The 25,000-nt window shown below is 43.8% G+C and overlaps 1 protein-coding gene across 1 annotated transcript in view; it reads right to left on the minus strand.

Annotated features, from left to right (window-relative positions):
* Positions 1-25,000, minus strand: part of syt7b (synaptotagmin VIIb) — a gene marked incomplete at both ends in the record, with an annotated part of 39,291 nt that overhangs the window by 6,090 nt on the left and 8,201 nt on the right. Inside the window, 3 exons of the mRNA XM_079997282.1 lie at positions 11,451-11,573; positions 15,343-15,690; positions 22,589-22,723. Coding sequence (XP_079853408.1) covers positions 11,451-11,573; positions 15,343-15,690; positions 22,589-22,723 — 606 coding nt within the window. The remainder of the gene's footprint in view (positions 1-11,450; positions 11,574-15,342; positions 15,691-22,588; positions 22,724-25,000) is intronic.

Consider the following 25,000-nt stretch of genomic DNA (forward strand, 5'->3'; position numbering starts at 1 on the left):
TGATCCAAATAAACAACTGATCACAACATGGCAAGGGTCTCTCTCACTCTTTCCTTCTCTCTTTCAATGCTTCCGTGTGTGGCTGTCCTAGAGATACACTGTACTGTACTGTATGAGAGGCTTTTCCTTTTTAATCCTGTATAAACACATCCTGGCAATGTCTTTATTATTCGCAATGGAGCAAAAAGCAACTGACCCTTGTTCTGATTAAAAACTAAATAATTGATCATATCTAAGCTAAAGTTTGGCCCGTTTCAAACAGAAAAAAACACTATAATGTTTGTTTGGTTTTTTGACGCGAGACGTATGTGATTTATATTGCGGTGGTGATACCTGGCTTGGGAACCGGCAGTCCAGTCCATATGCTTATTTTGGAAACAAAGCAGTTGGAAAGCAGAGGCATGCTTAGCATGAGGCGAGCTTTGCTGACGATGACGGAAATATCTGTGGTGGAAACCTCACTAAGGCCACCTTTAAGGCTGGAAGCATGAAGACCTTTTTGTTTGCATATTGCATTTAAAATTGTTATTGACCCAGTTACCATCTTATCTCTTATCTAGTGCTTATTTTCCTATTTCAAACTGATTGAGCAGGCTTAACTTCTGTCTGTTTTTCGAATATTCGTGTCCTGCACAATACAGAGGGCAAAGAGGGGATTTTATTAGATAGATTCATTCATTATATACTATGAATAGGTCAGATAGTAACTAGTAAGTTGCTAACTACCTGGTGGTTATATAAAAACTAGGTAAATAAGTATTACAGTACATATATATACCGGGGTAAGTCGATGAATAGAAGGATTGGGAGTAGTTTATACAATATGTATCGGGCTGAAAAAATCCTTTCATATAAGAATGGCAAGAAATGGACAAGGCTGAATGAGAAATATCTGCTTAGTAAATCCATCCTATCTTTTCCAGGTCAGATCAGGCAGACAGCACTGGACGATGAGAACTGGCGGCAGGGGCAATAAAATAAAATAAATAACTGGTGAATAAATTGCATGTCAGGCAGAGAGAGGATGACACACAGTGAATGTTTAAATATCCGGCTTGCTGGCTGTCTCCTCATACATTGGATTAAAGGAGAAATTTCTTTAATGAACTTATCAAAATGATATTCTCATTTAAAAGATTTTAATCAAATATTCAGGTCAAAGTAGTAGTTCTTTTTCCTCAGTTATTTATATATATGTACTGTATATATATATATACTTTATGCCTTCTCAGCCATATTGATCACCTTGTCCCTCACAGGCCCGGCGCCAGGATGAAGTGACGGAAGGGGAAGGTAAAAATTTAGAATCATGGCAGAAGAATAACACTCCCACTCTCGTGTTTTAATGAGTCGTGTATTCCAGAATAAATTTCTTTATTTAGTCGGTAGGAAAAGGGAGACGAGAAAGTCCAGACGACGAGCGGATTTATTTTCTTGGCAAGATGTGAATTTTCATGATGCACGCGTTCTGAATGCATCCTCATTGGTCGAGTCCAAACGAGTCTATATTGGTGGAATTGGTGTCTGCTGAACAGCACTGAATGCTGGCTGTGCACTTGGAAAAGAGACTGGATCAAATAACAAGCTTCAAACAAGGTGTTTCATGACTGTCGTCTGTCATCTCAGCCAATATTTTTCTTGTTTTTGCTATTTTTCTCTAGGGTACATAAAACTTAAACGGGGGGGCAGAAAATACAACAGAGGGGGCAAAGCCCCCTCATTCCCCCTTGTGGCGCCGGGCCCGTCCCTTATCCCCCTTATCAAAGTTGATCTTTGGCCCTCTGGGTTTTTTGGGCTTTTCCTTGCCCTGGGTTTAGGATTAGGCTTTGCTTTTATCCTTTAAAATCTGTTCTGATCAAAATGATATACAAATACACAGGACGTGACCTTCATATAGGGACATTAAGCAGACGCATAGCCATGTGGAATGTGGAGCACTGTCTTTGCGGTGACCTGAGGGGCAGAGATGGATTGGACGGGCGACGGTGTGCGAATGGGAGGTCAGGGAGGGGTTCACGATGCATTGAAAATTTAAAATCGACACTGTAGCAGCAAGACATAAATGTATGGTGATACAGATCATGTTCAGGCTATTTCATCCATGCAAAGCCATGACAAAGCCCACACACACACACACACACACACACACACACACACACACACACACACACACACACACACACACACATGCAGCGCTCGCACTAGCGTGGCCCCGGGGGTCGAGGATGATGACGGCTCAGTATCTCGTCTAGAGCTAAATGCAGGTGTCCTTAAGTTACCTTATTCCAGTCCAGCAACTGAAAGGAAAGTGTTGTGACATTCTCTTCTGCAGAGCTGGAGAGAGCACAAGAAGAACAGTTTTCCTCCCATTTGCCAAACGTCAGACTAAGGATGATTCACGTTGTCACTGTTCCGATTTGACTGCAAACATTGACTGTTTAGTTGCAAAGTCGGTAAAATACTAGCAGGTCGACATCATATTCACACTGCATCCACACAATGGTATTAATGCACAAGCACACTAGCCGGCGAAAATCCGCCAACCTCACTTATCAATATACATGCACACTGTACAGACACAACCCATGGTACACACAGCGAATCCATCATACAAATAAAGAATTGCAAAAACAGGGATCCCTCTCCGGCATTCGGCGACGAAGTCAGCGACAATCGATGGAGTTCTTCTTCAAACAGGGATGGCCTGCGTCTGCAGACAACTTGCCCTTTTGCTTCTGCCGGCGACTACCCTGTCCAAAACTCCTGTTACATCATTTATTCTCGAGGGGTAGTAACCATGTGGTAACGTGACTACTAGAGTGAAATTCTCTCCCCGCGCTCCCCCCCTGTGACTACAAACCACCTCCGACATGTGTGAGCTCCTGCCGAAACATGCTGATTCACTATGCATAAATGCCAAAGGAGTGCACAACAACCTCCAGCCATGCTATGTCATCATAAAAAAACCCAATAACAAAACAAGGAAAAACAAAACACAAAACAGACAAAGGCAGAAGCAAACTTGTGTGCTTTCCCTTTTCCCCCGCGGCCACCCTGCCAAGCCAGCAGTTCCTGACTCTCTGCTGGGAGGGAGCCACGCTTACTTCACTTTCCAATGACAAGGAAATGTCGAGGTACGATATGCACGCTGACACTGAAATGCGCACGAACGCACACACACACACACGGGGGGGGGGCGCTGACCTCTGACCTTTGGCTCTAGAACAATGCAAATAAAAGATGTAAATCATGTTTATACATATTGAACAAAAGCGGTGGCACACATCCCTGGAGACAAAAACCCAGACAGTTTCTCACCTTATATGTCATGCGATATATATACTGTATATATATATATATATATATATATATATATATATATATATATAGAGGGAGAGAGAGAGAGACAGAGAGAGAGGAGAAATAGAGTGAGAGAGAGGGAGCATGAGGGTGGGGTTGTGTTCTCCTTGGGTTTAGCATTTCATTAAAAAAATGTTGAATAAGTGAAAAAACAGCTTCATTTTTACAGAGCCGTGATGAAGGTGTGTTGTATGAGTGATTACCGGAGAGGAGGCAGGATTAGGAAAATTACAATTCGAGCACGGATATGGAGAAAAAAAAAGGGCAAGGAGCCGGGGATCATGGCAGCCCCGGAGAAACACCTCCAGTCTGACTTAACAACGTCCTGCCTACATGCGGCTGCACGTCCACCCCTGCGTTTTGACTGTTCTCTTGTGAAACACGTCGATCCTGGACGTAATATTAACGCTTCTGTACAAATGCGGTTAAATCGGTGGCACCTCAGCACGCCAGCTACTGGTTGGAATCAGTACACTTTGGAATCAGACGCGCAGAGATAAGTAGATTAGTACTTTTCACCATGCTTCAATAGCGCTGCGTTTACTGTCCAGTAAGACAGAAGAAGCATTCTGGTAATTGAAGGCCACGTATTTGGGTTAACAGAAACAAGCCTCACCAAGCAGCATTCTGGCCGTTCTCTCCCCTCACACCTGCCCCATTGCAAATTACCGATTGTCACAATTGACAACCCTTTCATATATGTTGGGGAAATCATTTCCAGTTCAGCCGAAGCAATAAATCAGGGCCCGTGCACCGTAAAACCCACATGCACAAGTGTGCGAATGTAATTAAAAAGAGGTTCCATTTTCCAGGTCAAACATTTTCCACGCTTTGGAAAAGTCATTCATAACGGCATTGAAAATTGTTCTTTGTGAATGCAAATGATTTTTCCTCATGGCCATGTCAAATTGGCAGAGAAGCACATTTATAATAATTCTCCTCCAAAAGTGCCTTGACCCAGGCTGGTAGTGTGACGAGCTACATCTGTCAGCTTCCTTATTGCGAAATATAAGCCTGCACACTATTCCTTTCTTTGCATAGAAAGCCCGATACATATTGTATAAACTACTCCCAACCCTTCTATTCATCGACCTACCCCGGTATATGACTGTACTGTAATACTTCTTTACCTAGTTTTTGTATAACCATCAGGTAGTTAGCAACATACTAGTTACTATCTGACCTATTCATAGTATCTAATGAATGCACCTATCTCATAAAATCCCCTCTTTGCCCTCTGTATTGTGCACGAGGGCAGTCAGTGAGTGGTGGTAAGCACCCGCAGAACCACGAGGGCTCAGTATCACGCAGAAGGACACCAGACATGTCGGGCTGGACAGGGATCAGTTGGTGGACGACCTTAGCAGGGCTTGGGTTAGCCATCCGTTTGCTAGAGACACAGACACACACACACACACGCACACACGCGCACACACACACACACACACACACACACACACACACACACACACACACACACACACACACACACACACACACACACACACACACACACACACACACACACACACACACACTGTGCTGTGGGCGGTTCATTGAAAATCAAAGATGACGTGCCTGTGAGTATGCGCACAAAAAAAATGTTCTCTCTAACGATTTACGTTTCACTGTGCTGTTATGTACATACCATAGGAGCCTATGCACTTAAGTGTGTGCATGTGTCTTGACACAGGGCACATATAGAGTTAGCATACAGTACGTATGCGCGTGCACAAACCAGGGACAGAGTCCCTTTCCCGGTCCCTGGTCCTGATATTCAGCAGCGATGCAGACGTATCCCAGCCTGACGGGGCTGACAGTCATCTACACTGACAGAGGAGTACCGCTCTGGCATCATCCCATCACAACGCCAGTCAACCCCCCTGGGGCGGCAGGCAAGATTAGATGAATACACAGATAGAGAAACAGAGGACAGTAAACAGAGTGAAAAAGGGGGCTGTCACAAGGAAGCGGTAAGAAAGAAAGCAATTGTTTAATTGATGGCCGAGACATGGAGGGCAGATGTCGGGAGTGGGTAGGAGTAGAACATAAATTAAGGAGAAATGAAGAGTGAATTGCAAAAAAGATGAGGGATGTTTGCCGAGAATGGGAACAGATGATGAGGGCTCAGAGGTAGAGACGGAAGAGATGGAAGAGGAGTGGCAAGAACATGAGGGATGGGGGTGGAGGGCATGTCCTGGCTTTCAGCTTGCACCATTAACATATGAGAAACCCACATGAATCACGCACTGCCGCAGGAGACCAAACACACAATATAGTCTTCCAGTGAGATGATGGATGAGGCCCTGGTCTCTATAGGCATTTTCGGACCAAACAGTTCTGGGGACTCCCCGAGGGGAGCTTGGAACTGGGGAACTGGGGAGCGCCCCCCGAGAACTAAATACCTTCAAGGGCTTTTTTTTATCATTGCATTCGCATCGCACTGGAACTCTGAAGTGACTTCAGCCGATGGGGTTTCAGCACGAGTTCCGGGTTCATTGTTACATTTAATCTGTAAACTTCAGGTGTTTCACCTTATCAGTTCACCAAAACCTGTTTCTGAACAAATTTGAGGCGAGAAATAATTAATCCAGTTGCTGAATCTTCACTCGTATTCGATCTACAAGATGCAATTCAAAGAATTTGCTACGACTTTCATGAAGCAAGCACAGGGATTTTTTCCTTTTATTCAATTAGTTGTGTGTACCTGCTCTGAAGTAGGAGCTAAAAAAGTCCCTCAAAATGGACTTCTTAGAATGTTCATCGTTCCTAGTTCCTCCAGTGGAGACACAAAAAAAAGGGAAGGTTCCTTCGAATGTTCTTAGAACCTTATAAAAGTTCCTGCAGTGCAAAAACGCTCTATTTCCACCCACTGTGTACTCCACACCAAGGGACAGATCACCCAGTCATAGCACCCCCTTCAATCCGCCACCTTCGTCAACACAAACCATAATGGAGCCATCGGAATTTGAAGATAAAAGGCAGCTTTCAGAATACCCTTCTTCAACCTTGTGCTCTTGACGTATTAATATCCCCTATTAAATTGGTCAAAACAATTCTGGGCCAAGAAAGACGGCATACTTGTCACACCCTCTTTCGGTCTTCAATAAAGTCGAGTCGATAAATAAGAGTTACAAAACACAAGGTGTCAAAACTGGTCAATGTTTCCCTTGTGTCCGCCTCACTTTTCATTGACTGGCTGTCTTTAATCAGCCCTCTGTCTGAAAGCACGGGCCTTAGCTGGGGGAAATAGTGAATAAGCTCCAGACAAAGGTCTGACAGTTCTCAAAAAAGAAAAAAAAAAAAAAAGAGGGCTTGTTTGTGCTGACCTACATCCCTGTTCCTTTCCAATCGTCTCTCCAGCTGTACCACTGCCTGCTCTATGGGCCACCGTGGGACTAGTGGCCGACCAGAGGAGTCATTAAAAAGCTCAACTCGATGTGTTCGATGTTGCTCTCTCAGACACACAACTTTAAGGGTTGGTTCTGTCAGCCGAAAAACACTGGCACCTACTTCCCGCTGGATTGAGTACGGCAGCGTGTGTGATTCAACCCATGTGATTTATCATACAATGTCTGCATTCAAGGTACGCCGAGGCATTTTCAATTTAAGGGGGCAGAGAAATATGCAAAATGTTTCTAGAGACTTATACTTCTGCCTTTCCATCATCGCAGCACTAATCCATCATTCACATGCCTGTGTGGGCTGGGCCTACCAATGCAGATAGCGATACGGAACACTTGCCCAATACCAGACTAAAATCCTGTAGGGTATTGTAATTGGAAAAAATCCCCAATACGATATCATACCAATAGCCGACTCAAACATACCAGAAATGAAAGAAAAGTGAACTGAATTTCTCCTGATTTTGAACACATTCGAGTGAGATTTGTAGAAAGGAAAAAAGAAACTGTTGAAAAAAAAAAATTATATATATTATATGTCAATCATTCTGTGACGATATCCGCAAACTAACGGCCTAATTATATTGTTTCATAAAATAAATGGACTGGTAATCGTACATAAAATCTGCTAAAAAGGTTAAAAACAAAACCAAAACAAATGCCATTGGATCCACCCCTAAGGTACAATCCCCACGCTTTTCCCAACAAGGGAGGCTGCTGCCAGTAAGAAGTCCACGTGAGCTCTATTATTTATGGTCATTTCTCTCTATGGCCTCTATGTGTAGGGACAGTAAAAGGCTCCGTCTGGGCTTCACCGTGCACCAGGAGCAGGCCTGAGATAATGATGATACCGTTATCTTCAGAGCTCCCTTCATTTATCTCTTTGAGGGGTCGTAGTTGACCAAGGAACACGGTAACCGACATGACTTGTTCAGTGTGGGCTCAACACCACAGATTGAAAATGCGTTCACCTCGAACACAGTAATAAGCAGACTTTCCTTTTCAGTGAATAACTGATTACCCAGGGGAAAACGCTCACTCACAACAATAAATATGTTGGAAATAACAGCTGCGAGAGAAATCTGGAATTCACATTGGCATGCAGACACGAAGGGATGAGTTTTCGTGCGCCTCAGGTACAGACGATGGTGGATCGCTGATCCCTGATTAATGTTAAGCTTTAATGTTAAGCTTAAACCAGTGCGCTGGTGAGAATGAACACTGTCCATATTTATTCAAGGAGGGCTCTCATCGCCAGTTTTCTCACTGCACTGTATATTGTATCTGTAAATAGACAGAGCTCAGCTATCACTGACTAAAATGATTGTGCTGCAACCCCTGTGAGCAAGAAGAGGAAAAAAAAGACGATTTCTCCATGTTGAGCAACTCATGCAGTTTTAATGAACTGCTTTGAAAATCTGAGTGCGCATCACTGTCGTATCTCTGATAGCATGCAAAGGGCATATATATCTTTATTTATCATAGTATGCAATTAGCCCTGTAATCGAAAGAGAGAGAGAGAGAGCGCAAAGCTGCCCAATAACACTTTACCCAAACTCTGGTTTATAACACCTTTTTTATATGAACGAGACCTTCTAGACAGCGTCAATACACATCAATGAAAGATGTTTTAATCCAAATTGCATAATCCATCAGGTTTTCAAAAGTACTTTAGTCTAAAAGTGTATCACTGTTAGGTGGCAAATGTGAAGAGGAGGGATGGAGCTGGTGCATAAAACGTGGCGTTATCTGGTCTGTTTGTTTTTTGGCCATATTTTTATAGACTGAAGAAACATTCTTGATTTTAAATGCCATGTTGAGTTCATTTTACTACTTATATATTGCTCCGACTTTACGATGTCCGGTGAAAAAAGGGTACTATAATAATCCACTAAATCATTGAATTAAAGATGACTATATAATCACATCATAGAATCCATAATGTTATGCGCACAAGTAGGTTATGGTTTTGGTTATATTTCTCAACAAATGTTCCTGGGCGTGATTACCAGCAGAGGAACTTTTTAAAATGCAATTTGGAGTCAGGATGTAAGCGCAGGGAAATGACAGATAAGTCTCTGACACCAGGTTAACACAAGTTTAAGTGTTTAACCAGGGAAAACAAAACAAGCGTAGGAGGCAATAGGGAAGAGTGAGTAAGACTGCTATGCATCACACCGACAGCGGGAAAATTATCATCTTTAAAATACCATAAAATAACAGGCTACAAAACAAGACAATAAGGTAACATATAATCATCACAGAATAAGTCGGAAATGCAACGCTCCAAAACTGCCTAAACTGACTCCAAGATCAAGTGGCGCCAGTTAATATACTGGCGCACACGGTTGTGGCAAAAATAGTGATTTCTAAGGAGCTCATGATGCTTCAGGAACCCAGGCTGGGAGGAACCATTTAAAGTGGCCGATGAGTTCAGGATCCAGGATGTCTCATGACCAATATCCAGGACCATTCCTCTGGATTGTAGGCCTCGCAGTCGACCAGCCTCACCTGGAGTTCAGGATCCACCGGACAGTGCGGATGGGCTGGCCATCCAGGAGACGGGGAGGAGGTGGTGCGAGAACCAAAGGGGGCAAAGGAATTGGGGAGACAGGCTTTAGTGGGCACTTGTGGATTTATACACATTGCGGAGCTGGTAGGCCACCGAGCTGATCCTTTTGAACATCAAGGCTCCCATAAAGCATGGCGCTATTTTCCACTCCTCTAGCCACAGGAGAAGATCGGAGGTGCAGAGCTGCGTCTCTGTCTACAGAGGCGGTTAGAGGCGTGAGGCGTGGCGATCAGCGAGGAGTCGTTGCACAGCGGGGAGTGAGCTCAGCCGTTCTCTCGCCCGGGTTAATTTGTTCGCGACGGTCTCACCGTGCCGGGTCCATTCTTTGACTGAGTATTTCTCTGACCGGTTTTTGAGTCAGGACCCAAGTGCAGAAGCGTTTCCCAGCGCTCTCAAAGTGGCATGGAACACAGGTTTTAATGATAAAGCACTTGAGCGGGAAACAAAAGAGCAAACAAATGTCCCCGACAGAGCTGGCAGAGTAAAAGTAGTGGCTGTCACACAGACAGGTGAATAAAATGAAATAGGCTAAACAACAAGGCGACGGGGTACAGCACCGGAGGCATGACCAGATAGTTCCCAGCTTACCACTGGGAGCGGCCATGCGAGCCACAGACTCGCTCACTGCCAGCAGCGCCGGTGACCGTATCAAGTGAGCGCTGGTTAATTTTAGGGATACCTTTTAGAAATGTTGAAGTATTAGGTTTGAGAACAATAATGGCGATCCCATTTTCCCGAATCACGTTATACAACTTAGAACCCATGAAGGGCTGTTTGTATGAACCTCATAGCATCCTCCACAAGCTAGATCAATCGACCTCATCTCTCTCTTCCTTCTCTGATTCTCTCTTTCCCTCTCTCGCGGTCTCTTTTTTTTTTTTTTTTCACAGATTCTTGAAACGGATCACCATGATCCATCATTTTCAGTCTACTGGGCTCCATCAAAAGGCCACTCGCAAGAAAGCAAGGGGGCAAGCAAGGCAGTCTCGCTGGGCGAACTGGAGAGACAGAGAGGAAGACAGAAATGATGATGGAGAGTTGTGATTCGTTTTGGAAGAATGCTGGGGGCCCCGGTTTGATGCGACCCCTGAGGGCAGTGGCTTGTACCAACTGGCTGTGATTAAAGGTAGCCATTTTGACAGGTTCCCAGGCTTCCAGCCAGAAGAGGCAGATGAGAGGACCAGGGATAGAACTCGCCAAGGGACCCGACCGGGTGCAATTCGAGGCTCAGCGGGACGTGACCGGCGCAAGAACATGAGACAGGTTAGGACTTTGCCTTAAATGAGATTATATTTACAACTCCAACACAGCGTGCTTCAAACTCATGTCAGACCTAGTTAGAGGGACTCTTCTTTAGTGTTGACACTCTTTAGAAATGTGTATCCAGAACCGTTCTCTCCTTACTCTCCAGAGGATTCTGACCCTGGTTTACTTTGCAGGTCTGTATTCAGTCCACCGTTCCATGAAACAAGGGGCCCAACAAGCCCGTCCTTTGTGGTAACAGGATAACCAGTGATTTGTTCACAGTGAGAGAGTGCGTGTTTTCCCCCCAATGGGGAGTCGTCTTAAAGTGCGGCGTGTCTGTGGGCTGCCGGCGGATGAGAGGTTAGCATATTTTTAGATGAGTCTTCTTTGCGAGGAACCAAACTCTCGAATAATGAGTGCACCAATACTCCAGTGCCAGACTCCCGGATCAAACCCTCTTTGAGCCAGCGAGGGAAAAACAAGAGCCAAAGAGACTAATGAAGGAGCTAGATGGATGACATACAGGCTACGAAAAGGAACCTTTATATTTATAGAAATAAACAGGGCAGCTCAGCTGACAGGTACAAGTGCAGAGGAAAGCAAATAGAGACAAAGAGATTGAACCAAGGCCATTAGATGGATGAAAGCAGGTTACCAGACTTTTGATTCATTTGCTTTTGCAAATGATATTCATTTCCCTTATTGAATTGACAGTTGACTGTCCATTGCAGTCTTTTGCACTGGTATTGCAATACAGAAACAAGCAGTCCCAAGTTCGACAGAATATTACCGCTTTGCAACAGTTAATTATATAGACAACTCTCTCTTTCTCTGCTTGCATACTAGACATGTTGCGCTGCTGCTAGTACCTCTTTTCTGGTGGTGTTTGATTTTCTTGGCATGCCGGTGCTTCCTGTAGATCTGGGAGATTGGCAAAGTCATCCTGTTCAGCCAGTCCAATTGCTAGAGACAAAACAACCATCTTCCCCTCACTGGGGCACAACAACACACAAGACACACATATATATATATAACAACATAGCATATAGACAAACACACACACACACACCGAAATACACACAAATGCACGCAGATAGGCAGACAGAGGTACAGAGTAGGACACAAACATGGACGTTAGTACACACATGCATTGCACGTAAAGAAAGTAATAAAAAGTGGTCAAATGTCTGAGGAAATTATTGAATAACCATTTATTCCACTGTTTCATGTGAAAAAGGCATCTCTGTGTGTGCAAAAGTTGTTGGTGCGAGTTTAGACTCACATCTCTTCATAACTCTTAACAAACATTAATGATGAAGTGGTTATATAACCTGCATATTAAATCATAAGTGATGACACCTATCAGGGTTAATATAACGTCAAATTGATGTAATAAAAAATATACTCTGATGTCAAGATAGACTGGTTATCATTTTTTTTTCCCATCAATAACTCCTTGAATTACTTTGTCGACAACGATTTAGACATTTTGCAGCAACTTTATTAGATTGGCTGTAAAATTATAAATATCTATAACAAGATAACAAACTTTATTTTTTTACATCTTATTCATCATTAAATTCTTTCTACGCAGCTGATTTGAAGTAATTTCAATGCCAAACAACACCAAGGTAATTCAATAATATTAGTAAATATGCTGCACCATGAACTTTTTGGAGGCCATGCAGATGGTGACTTTAAACATTTGCACACCACTTCAGAAAGACAGCCCTTTACACACACACATACATACATACATAAAAAAATACATCTGTACGTACATACATATGTATAAAAATATATAAGTATAAAAAAATGAATCCCTGAAGGCGTTGCACTGAGGTGTATCTTGTGTAATCTATTCCGGCATTCTATGATGCTCTTTCGTCTTCTTCCACAGCTCCGAAGAAACAGACAATTTCAAGTTCTGTCTCCTGTTTCCTTTCCGTTGCGTGTTTTATTTTTTATTTTGTCATCATTGTTTTTTTTCTGTAACATCTTAGTTGGTTCTCCTACGGTTCTCTGATCTGAGCCATTTCATTTCCGCTCCATACAAACTTATTTCTTATTTTACAAAAATATGTGTTTATCGCTCTCTCCTGTGACATTAACCTAGTTTTCCAAAAGGCTGTTCAGATGAATACCAGGGGTGTAACACGGTAGTTTCCTGGCAAACCGCCACCCCACAGGGAACACAAGGCTCATTAATCGAGACTGAATACATTAGTATGGGTGACTCAAACAAAGGGGGGCACTTCAGCTGGAGGGTGGTGGAATCATTACCACCTACACTAGTTATGTTGATGTCACTCGGTGATTCCCCACCGCCCCCCTTGCCATAACACCAGCCTGACCACCGATCCTGGTAAAATCGCGCAACAGTTATAATTTTGGACGTTCTATCTCCGGGGATTGTCAATGTCAGTCCCCCTCCTCGACGAGTGTAAAGCACCGGGTTAACAAGGGGACGAGTCCAGGGAGATTCATGAGACCAGGGACAATGGACAAGGCCACCTTTATGCGCCGCTCGTATTGAGTGATGATTCATTTGCGAGAGAGGCCATTGGCCTAGGGAATACAGTTAATGGGGCAGACATTAAAAGAAGCGATGTGGAAGTTGTGTGTGTTCTGTGTGTGCGTTTGTGTGTGTTTGTATGTTTCTGTGTGGGTGGTTTGCGAGAAGGGGCCCTTAATGGCAAGCTGCTTTGCAGAGCGAGTCATCTGTAATAGATCATTCCCCACGCGGGGAGGAGCAGGTTTCTCAAACAAAACAGAGCTTCTGTGCTCAGTACTGAAATCAAATCAATTGTCGATCAGTGTGTATCAGTTTGAACAACAGATGAACTCAGCCTTTCATTGTAAGATATTATTATTATTATTATTATTATTATTATTATTATTATTATTATTATTATTATTATTATTTATAATATTAATATATGGGATATAAGGGAGAAATAATATAAAATCTGCGATTATAAAATAATAATAATAATAATAATAATAATAATAATAATAATAATAATAATATTTCAAAAACATTTATAAAATACATTTTAATAATATAATATAATATAATATAATTTAATATAATATACAGTAATATTATTATTTGACCCGGACACAGCTGATTCAACTGGTTGAACCAGAGCGTGTTTATATCGAGAACACTTTTGGAGCGGTGATGAAACAATGCTTGTGCGCAATAAGATGAAATATGAATATTTAAAAATTTTTGGACAGGGCAAAAAAAAATCAGCAATGGTGACATTTTCGTTGACAAAGTTTCTACCAAGAAGCATGATAAAGAATGTACAGAATGCCACTTCCTCTGCTCCCAACATGACTTAACTTCCGTTGAATATTTAGAATAGCCTGTAAACACGGTTGGTTGAAGGACTCGTAATTATGTAAATACTTTACTCAAAATATTATCTTATTCCGCCTATACCTTACTATATTTTTATGCTGAGTAATGTGTACAATGGAAACACATTGTTTGTTTAGAAGGTCTGCGTTTGTGATCATCTGTGGTCGAGGTCACAAGGTTAATGGTAAATTGTAATGGAAAAAAGCTTGCAAGAAGAAAGCCATAAAATTAAACAAATGTTAGGAATTCGTTTTTAGTTATTAGTTAGTGTATTAGTAAACCATAATAGCAACACACACAATTACACCCATTAGAAATAGTGTAAGATTGATGTAGTAAGACTTGTCAAATTCCATCTTCCTTAGTAATGCCAATATACAGTATAACACATCATCTGCATCTGGACTGATCTTACACAGCATCACCGGTGCTCGTATTCACCGCTGCAAAACACATACTGTAAATAATCTTAAGGACACTTTCCATTGAGGCGTGTTCACCATCATTTAGGAGTAATGAATTTGTCTTTTGCTCTTCTATCCCAGTGCTTGCCTTTAACCACCTAGTAACCCCCTAGTAACCCCTTAGTAAACCCCTAGTAACCACCTAGAAACCCACTAAAACCACCAGTTCCATGAGCCATCCTGTGACCAAGCCCATGGGATGCACCATAGTTATAAAACAACTAGTACATACAGATCAAGCGATGTAACGCTTTCAAAAATCAAACAATTTCACCCGCACAACCTGAACACATCGACAAAATGTATTTAAATCTGTGTGTTCTATCTTTTGCTCACAGACAAACAAACCTACAGACATGCAGAGATGAACAGAAAATAAGCAGAGGTCATAAACAAAGGCAACCTTAAAATTCATTGTGCAGCATACAAAGAAACTCAGTGTTCCTTATCAAACAGAGGAGGGTGTGTTCAATGTACCGACAGCAGAGGAAATAGATTTGATTTCCTATATATCAACGTATGTGATTTGGTAATGACGCATAATGTACCACTGATAACAGGAGGCATTTGTTTGAGGGTCAAAGTATATGTAATGTTAAAAGAAGCTATAAGTCATTTAAGTGAACATGGGAAGTGACAGATAAAGGTGCAATACTGGTATTGATACGCATACCTTCATATTGACTCATAGAACAGTACTTGAATGAATTCAAATTTACCTTTATTTTATTTTATGAACTAAATTCAAATTCAAAGGTCATGTACTGTATTAAAAAAAAAATATATATATATATAATAACATTTCCTGGCTAGCTTTTCAAAGAATACCTTTCAACAAATAGAAAATTACATGACACATTAATTTCTTTATACCCAGCTCTACACGCAGCATTCTACAAGATAAATAAAATAGAAGCTTAGACTCACAGGAAGGATTTGACGTCCATGCCTCTATTGCGGATTTGACCCATCATGTGGTCCCAGCTGCCCGGGTTGGACCTGGATCGGCCCGCCCCTGCGCCTCTATACCGGGAGGCCCCCGCCGGACTCCCCCGGACCCCCCGCGGTCCCCCGCGGTGGCCCCCACCGCCCGGGCCCGTGTGCAGCTGGCCCAGGCTCTGGGACGTGGCCGGGGGGTCGTTGGGGCCCGGTGGGGGCTGGTGGGTGAGAGGCTGCTGGAGGCTCTGCTGGCGCACCAGTGGCCGGGGGCGCGCCACCGCCGAGGACGGGATGTGCTCCAGGGTGGAGGCGGACGACAGCGAGGCGTCCCCGAAACTGACCAGAAACACACAGTAGCAGCACCGAGAAAAAACGGGTTGCCACAGCAAGGAAGACAAAGGGGTTAAAATGGTGGTTGAGGAACGAAGGGAGGGTGGCGTGTGTGAAAGAAAGAATATTTTATCACGTATGTTTGGGTTGACACAGAATTGAAGGGAGATTAAAATAGCAACAATGGAGACACATCATCATTAATACACATGGAGGTTGAATAATATCCCAATGTGGAAACAGGAGGTGAGAAAGGATCAGGAGAGAAGAAATTATGCAGTGGAACAGAAAACAGAGAGATAGAGAGAGAGAGAGAGAGAGAGGGAGAGAGAGAGGGAGGGAGGTAGGCAATAGTAAGGTCACAAGCAGCAGATAAAGAATGAAAACAACTGTGTACAGCGTTGAACTTTTTCCCGTTTAAGTATTTATTAAGTCCATGAGAGTGGGTAGATGGGGCTGGCAGGCAGGTTTCAAAGCGGCATCAAACTGTAATTTGGGACGATTATTCTGAAGTTTAGTGCCACGCCATGACCTCCTCCTCCTACTGCTCCTCCTCCTACTGCGCCTCCTCCAGCAGAATCAAATCCAGAGGCTGTTCAATATAGTCACTAACACTAAATAATCTCCCTCCAGCAGCCCCAAAATGTACCTTACCCAACCGCTATCCATAACAAATTGCTTCCCTGACTTCTCTTCGCCCTCCCGCTGTGTGCCTCCGCGTTCCTCTCATCATCTCATCTCTCCTCTCCACCTTCACGTCGAGTCCTCGTCTCCATCCGTCTCCAACTGCGCTCCAGCAGCCGGTGGCGATTCTGGGGCAACGCGTCTCTAATCGCCCATTTGCTACTCTTACAATTATTTAAAAGTGGTTCTCTCCTTATCCTCCCCTCGATCTCTGGCCCCGGCTGATTACTAAACAGCTCCGTCCGGAGGGGAAGCGTCCGGAGGATTTACCGCCCGGTGGCGGAGCGGCGGCTGGGAGCTTCTGAGGTCGTGTCAGCTCCTTGCTGTGACTCTTTCATCGGAACAAGAAGAGCTTCACTCAAACGCGTTCGAGGCGAACAAGCCTTGAACGCACACACTCAACATGGGCACACACCATGCATGTGAGACGCTCGAGCAAGGACACACACACACACACACACACACACACACACACACACACACGCATGCACGCATGCACGCACGAACACACACACACACAAACACACACACACACACACACACACGCATGCATGCACGCATGCATGCACAAACACACACACACACACACACACGCACACACACACACACACACACACACACACACACACACACACACACACACACACTCACTCACACACCAATACACACACACACACACACTAACTCGTGCATGTGCAGATATGTGTACAGAGACGCCCGAACACGTGTGGTACAAATACATGCGCAGACCAGAAACTCCAGCAGGTTCGCACACTAACATACTGTGTGTGGTGCTTCACATACCGATGTCCAGCTACTGCACCTCTTTTAGTGGATATTATGGTATTATTGTTCGAAAATTTAAAAAAAATTAAAAAAATCTTGAAGAACAATATCGAAAATTTACAAACGCAAACATCACCTCAAGCAATACGCTGAGTGTTATTTCTCCGTCCAGCATCATAACTGACATCATGAGAAATCGATAAATCTAGATGAATTCACCGTGGCAGCGTGCCAGACATCTGGGAGCCGCTCCATGCGCTAATACATTTTACGGCTCTACCCCGTGTAAAAGATTTGGCAAGGGATTTTACTGCCTCTTTTAAAAAGTTGGTGCTGGCGCGGTATGAAATGGTCTGCCTAACCTTCGCGACACGATAGCTTTCACTGCTTCCCGAACACCCTCTCTTCAAGGTCGGGCGCAAAGTCAGCGCCGAACAAAAGCTCGGGGAAACATTGTTTTCCGAGTCCCGTATCGAAGACGCTCGCGCCAAAAAAAGCCTAATTATCGGCTGTGGCATTTTCCGTATCGCCGGCTGTGTGATCTGCGCGTCTCCGCAGCCATGAAAGTCAATAAATCCGACTAAAATACCTTGAGTAAATTGTAATTAAGGAGCCTTAAGGAGAGGAAACCAAAAGATGAGATAGCGGCGGGAATGAGAAACAAACACCTCCAGTGAGAGACGAGGGCTGAGAGAGTGATGCATAACCCAAAATAGAAACCAATTCCAGAGGAGAAATGGAGATGCAGATCTGAAAGGAAAAGAAAGAGGAGTAAGGTAACGGGGGAGCGAGCGTACTCAAGATTGTGAGGGCGACCGCATCGAATTTGAGATTTAAAAACTGGGTCCTCAAAGAAAGACGTTGCGCGGGCTTCTTCCCTCGTCACGCAAGGAAAGGGGGAAAAAAAGGCGGATTTCCGTCTCATTAACTTTTTGGCATTTGTGCGAAACAGATTGGAGGCAAACACGATCCCGTTCTGGAGTTTGCAAGTTTATAATCTGAGAAAATGAAAAAAGAGAGAGTGATTGTTTATGGATAACTTCAATTTTAGATTGAAAGTGAGAAGATTTTGTTTTTCCTTGACATTCAGCCGCGATGGAAAAGAAAGCGGAGAAAGTTCTTAAATGATCGGAGCTCTGCATAGTAACAACTTGCTGTTGTGCCGTGTTGGCCGAAAAACGTCATCAAAAGCAGAATTGATATCAATTACATCTCTGTTTTTGAAAAAGTTTCTTACATTTGTATATTTTCTTTTCAACTGTATTTTCACTTTCACTTATTTCACTTATCATTATTGCTCTTTGCGACTATCTCTCTGCATGAAGCGCAAACATGACACTACGCACTGAGAAATGAAACCTTGGGACTTATTAAATGCTATTATTTGGAGGGATATTGTATCTGATCACAGCCTGTAACATTTTCGGAAACGCCATATCCGCGTTTATTCCTTTCTAAATCTCAATCCTTCCAATTACTATCGACGGAACTTTGAACGATTTAGGGAAAAAAACGTCCCTCGATGAAGACGGTCTTTAGAGGCTCAGAAATCCTGCGTAAGAGCATGTTTTCAACTGGCGAACAGTCTGGATGTAGGACAAGTTGGATTGAGTACCATTCAAGATTGGAGCTACTCACTTCTAAACAAACCACATGTAGATGTCTTCTTTAGGGAGACTCTCTGTACCAAATTTATTTAGCTTCTCTTTCAAGCCTCCATCTCTTTTCTGAACTCCCACCTGGGAGCCATGCAGCACATGCACGTGATATAATACAATGAAATATAATGTGCATGTCGGTCATGCTGTGTGGACGCTCGGGCTCCTCCTGGACATCCACACGGGGCCCGCAGCGTCACGGCCCCCATGCCCTTCACTGTCATTCATCACCATGCGACTCACTTGCTTGACCGGAGGCCTCCGGCATGCATGTGGCTCTGGATCGTCTGCCAGCGCCCTGCTCTGCTGACCCCCATCACCATGCTCCGCACGCTGTCACTGCGGCTGGGCCCCGCCCCAGCCCCCGAGCCCACCACGCCCCCACTCTCACTGGTCCCAGGTGAGGGCCCCGCGCCTCCCTGCCCTCCCTTATCCAGAGCCCCGCTAAGAGAAACATCGGGGGTCGGACCGTACGTGACACAAAACAGAAAAAGAGAGACGGACGGACGGGAGAGAGGGAGGCAGACGGGGATACCCAGGGAGACAGAACATTGACAGAAAAGAAGGTAGAGAGAAAAAGTTAGAGAGGAATCTTTTCACCTGTGGAGTCAGTACGAACGAGGGGAGAGTTCTCGGCTCTCGGAAGAAAGATTATCTCTCGGCGACCGGCATGCAGCTGGTTGTCAAAAGCAAATTCCATTGTCTCCTGAAGAGTGAGCGGCGGTGAAGCCGTGTCGCTTCAAATGACTGTCAAGGAATTATGCAAATCATTTTTTACAGGCAAACCCTCGTCCTTATACCCATCGTGCGGCCACACCTCCGATGCGACGCCACACAGAGAGCCACAGCCACAGCCACAGCCACAGCCACAGTCACTCAACCCAGTGAGGGGAAACCACACGAGACAGGGCAGCAGACCAGGGTGTTGTTTTTTTGTTTTGTTTTTTTCCAACAACATATGGCAAACAGTCAGACACGACACGTGGGGTGACATTAAATCATAGATGATGTACATTAAACGTGACTTTTTGTTACCTGGGACGCCGGCTAATTAAGTCGCGTGGAGTCGGTCTACGGGCTCGAGGGTCTTAACACATTTGGAGGTACGAGATAAGGAGAGGTTCAGCGTTTTACATTCCCTTTGTAGGTGTTGTAATTACTTTTACCAGGAGGCCCAGAGAAACCTGCCCCTAACATTATAACTGCAGTAGTTAATGGGGTAATAACATGGAGTTAGAAGATCATTTCACTGCCACTGTGCAAAAAAATAAATTATATTTTTCAATAAGATGGAGACACGGGAGAACATGGCGTAGGTGTCATCACGCGACCGCACGAGGATGACATCCAAAACATCTCAACACACCCTGGGCTAAATGATTAAACTGAGCCAAAAGAGCATCACGCCAAGAGGGCATTAAAGAAACTTAGTGCCCTCAACAATACATCAAAACGACCGCATAAAGGTTAAAAAGCGAAGGATACTAATATCCCGCTTGAAGGGAAAATATATTTTACTATCCAAACGGGGATGAAGTATCGCCCTGTTAGAGGAGGACTCAGTAGATTAAACTGGCGACGGAAAGTACTATGGGAGACGGACACACACACACACACACACACACACACACACACACACACACACACACACACACACACACACACACACACACACACACACACACACACGCAGGCACACACACACACACACGCCAAAAACACACAATACGACACACAATACACAAAAGCATTAAGTACAGAAGGGGGGAGTGAGGTGAAAACACAAAACCAAACAAAGCCCTTCTCTGGTGAACTCCATCGCAGGAAGCAGGAAGACAAACAAGAAGGGAAGACGCCGCCACGCAGGCAAAGATAAAGCAAACCTTCACACAAACATTCAGTCCCAAATGAAAAGCAACGGTCAATCATGGAAGGAGGGAGGACGGGAGGATGAGGTTATGGATCAGGAGGAAAGGGATGAGGGCCAGGGCCCCCAGAGACACGTCGGGGAAATTGGGGGGGGGGGGTAATGCTCTCTGAGGGCTGTCCGTCTCCATGGTAACGCACCATGGGCTGCAGGTGGGGGTTAAAAGTCAGGGGGTTGGATGAGGCCGGCAGGGCTGTAGAGAACGGAGCAATCTGAGCTTTGACTTTCACACGAGGGAGACAAAGAGCATTCGGTGCCATGTTTTTGAATTTGAATATATCTATGTGGCTACTTTGTCTCTGAGCGTCATATTAGATTAGCTAATGGGACCTTTAGGAGGAGTCTCGAAATGGATTTCTTTAAGCATAATCTCCTTAATGTTTTTTTTTCCCTGCGTTTGTGTGTGTGCTCTTATGAATTGAATAGGGATCTTGTGGAAAATGTCTAACTAGCAAAGACCTGTGAGGCCTGCAAGCCTGTCCCTACCCTCTCTGGCAGCGTTCCTGGCAGCTCTGCACGTCTCTATTCGGTCTGGCATCGCCAGGAGTGCATATTAAACACCGTCTAGCGCTGGCCAGACCTGGACACAAAACATTAAGATCCCTGCGAATTGAACCGAGCCTCCAAAATGATGTGTGCTTAAGCCATAGTTACAAAATAATGCATTTGCTCCCCTTAGGCTATCTTATTTGACCTTTAAAGCATCCAGCTTTGCCTGCTCTGCAAGGCTTTTGTTAAGCACATTGGGAGATTCTCGACCATGTTCTTATTTTGCTTTCTGTTTGTTCGATACCGGTGCACCCAAATAGCCACAGCTTTCCATTGTTGCAGAAAATTGGAATCATTGTTTGGTGTCCAATCTATATTTATATGACATATAATATATCTTTTTTTATCTGAATTATTTTACGTTTATATTGTATTGAACTAATTTTACAATGTCAATATATATCCTTATATATCAAAGTTATTTCGGTTATCAACAAGTTTGATGAGGGGGAAAGTCAAGCATGCTGTGGAATTCTGAAGACCTCATTGTGTTTTATATTGCTTCATAAAATATGAACTTTAGGCGCCGCGGTGATATTGTATAATAACTAAAATCATTACAACTATTCAGACATTTATGACATTATTATTTCATACACATAAATACCCACGCTCTTCATTGTCACGAGTGCTTTTGCACTGAGGCGTCAATTAAGCTTTTTAATTACACTGCATCCGAACGGCCTCAATTTTGAAGAGGCACAGCGGCATGAGAGCGTTTTAGAGCCTTCACAATTCAGCACACACATTCCACGTCACCCCTGGACATTTTCCTGACGATAGCTCACATTTTAAATAGATTTTTAATATCGTCTCAATCTTCGTTGTATATGTTGAGAAATACAAATTGTTGTCACAGTTGCTTAATTTAGCCAATTTAGAATTCATAATTCCACGTTAAAGCCATGGTTCTTATGCCTTTTCATGGAATTGTCAAAACAAAGTGTTTTTGACAAAGAAATTTGTGTTTAAGGTAGGTTTTCTTACCATATACTTACAAATTATACATAGTTATATAAAAAAAACAATCAAAAAATATGATCTATCATCAGGAACTTTATTTTATTATTTTGAACCTTTATTTTGGGCAAATATGGTCCCATTCCTATCACAACTCAACGATCCCAACTGCTGATTATCATGTTTAAGTGAGGTGTGTTTTGAGATTCTTGCCGTTCTTGTCTTAATAGCCCGCGTGCCTCGCTCCCAAAAATGTCTCCGGGGCCGGTGGTCCGAGATGCCCTTCGCCACAGCCCTGCCGAGGTAGAGGGCTCCCTTACCGGCCGCAACTGAAACTCACTTGGGCGTGAGGCGAGGGTCGCCGTACGGTGCGTAGGGAGACATGTTCAGGAGGAACTCCTTGGGCGGGTACGAGCTCCACCTCTGCTGCACGTTGCTGCTGTCGTTGTTGTTCCAAAAGTCTCGGTCTAGGTCACTGTGGCCAAAGAGAGAGGCACACTTGGTTAGGGTAAGAAAGAACCACAGAACCAAGTCGACATACTCTTGTGCACTCTGAGCAATCAAGACATTATTCTCATCATACACTTTCTACCTAATTGTTCTGTTCGAAAAGACGATCAGAGGTTGCCGTAACAGGATAAAGTCAACATGACACAGATAATATTAGAACCAATATAGAACCAATATGCTTAGTGAAACAGACAAACTGAGATAGACGTACAGGTCAGGAGGGGGAAAAAGGTAAAAAAAAGATATGAGGTGAGGGTAAGCGCAAGGAGAAGGAACATTAATCAGATGAAAACCAAATGAAATTGTCCACAAAATGAAACCAGACATAATTAATGAATGAATTTATAGTGTCAGGTGTATATAAAAAAAGATATAGATCATTTCAACCAGATAAGCTGGTAAAATGTCAATATCAAATCTATATGACAATGTATTCTTTGTACTGAAAAATAACACAATGCTCTCTTCTTTTCTAAATGCTATCCTTCCACTCTGTAACCACAGCTGGTTTTCTTATGTATGATCTCAGTTTGAGGAAGACCATTTGCATCATTATTTCCCTCTGGGCTTCTGTTTATTAACGTAAATATAGAAAGGCCAATCCCATTACTGACTTCACGATCAAATTCCCTTACTTTGCTTAAATTTAAAAAAAAGAAGTTTCATTTTAAATGTTACTATAAATGTTGCTTATTTCAACATAAGTGTATATAGCGCGGCTCATTTGAACCTGTAGCTTCCGTGGTTTCTCTCCGCTCCCCCATTGACTTCCACACAACCAGGGTCCGTGGAGTTAAACCTTTCGGGCTTGCAACCACACAGTTGCAGCCACACAGTGTATTCATGCACCACTGGCAAATGACTCTATTCATATTTTAGGCCCGAGCACACACATCGACTGAAAGCATTGCATTCTTCAGTCACGTCAGATGCCGCAGACCTTGGCGATGTCAACAACAGCTCTGGCCCGTCCTTTGTAACAGCACCATGTTGTGAGAGAAAAAGAAATGTAGGACCCGCGACCTTTTTCCTTGGTGCAGGTTTGTAGCTATTGTCCTGTGGAGAACCGTTACCGTTGAGGAGAATGGTTTGGACAAAATACTCAACACTTGCGACTACTGTACGTGTTGCTGCTGCTGCTGTAGAAATTGCAGCGGCGTGTTTGCATTGACCCGGGGGCGGCTGACAGTGATGAACAATAACTCAAATCCCCAACGTCAGGTGGTAAACTTTGGGAAACAAAACGACTGCTTTGTGAAGAAAACGTCTGCAGCCAGGAACATGTGACAATTTTCTGAATAAGCTAGAAAAGAGAATTCAGAGGTCTGAGCAGAACATGGCTCTGCAACGGAGGCTGAAGGCCTTTGAGGCTGAAGTGGCGTGCCACATGTTTCTTGTGCTACTGTATTAGGCGGAGAGGGTGAGAACAATTGGCCCTCTATCACTGAACCCAAAGCTCCTTTATTTGGATATCGTTTCATCTTCCGTTTCGACGTGCTTCATGTTTTAGTGAGAAGTATGCTATAGAGAATAGAAGCTTGTTGTTCCAGCACTTCCCACAGATGCTCGATTGGATCGGACCTGAACCCCGGCCATCCACATAATGTAAAAGAAGACGTGATTCATCAGACCAGGCAACCTTCTTCCATTGCTCCATGGTCCAGTTCTGACACTCACATGCCCATTGTGGGTGCTTTTGATGGCCGCAGACCGGTCAGCATGGGCACTCTGACCGGTCTGCGGCTACGCATCCCTGTACGCAGCAAGCTGTGATGCACTGTGTGTTCTGACACCTTTCTATCATGGCAGCATTAACTTTTTCAGTAATATGCTGCTATAATGTGCTACAGTAGCTCTTCTGTGGGATCGAACCAGACGGGCTGGACTTCACTCCCCCACAGGCATCAATAAGCCCATGAAACAGTCGCCGGTTCACCGATTGTCCTTCCTTGGACCACTTTTGGTAGGTAGTATCCACTGCATACTGGGAACACCCCACAAGAGCTGCCGTTTTAGAGATGCTCTGACCCAGTCGTCTAGCCATCACAATTTGGTCCTTGTCAAAGTTGCTCAGATCTTTACGCTTGCCTATTTTTACTGCTTCCAACACTTCAACTTCAAGGATTGACTGTTCATTTGCTGCTCATATATCTATGAGCAGCAAATGAACATGATATATATGATATATATGATATATATGTTCATATATCCCACCCCTTGACGGGTGCCATTGAAACGAGAT

The sequence above is a fragment of the Zeus faber genome, assembly GCF_960531495.2.
Source record: "Zeus faber genome assembly, chromosome: 3".
In the NCBI taxonomy this organism is placed as follows: domain Eukaryota; kingdom Metazoa; phylum Chordata; class Actinopteri; order Zeiformes; family Zeidae; genus Zeus; species Zeus faber.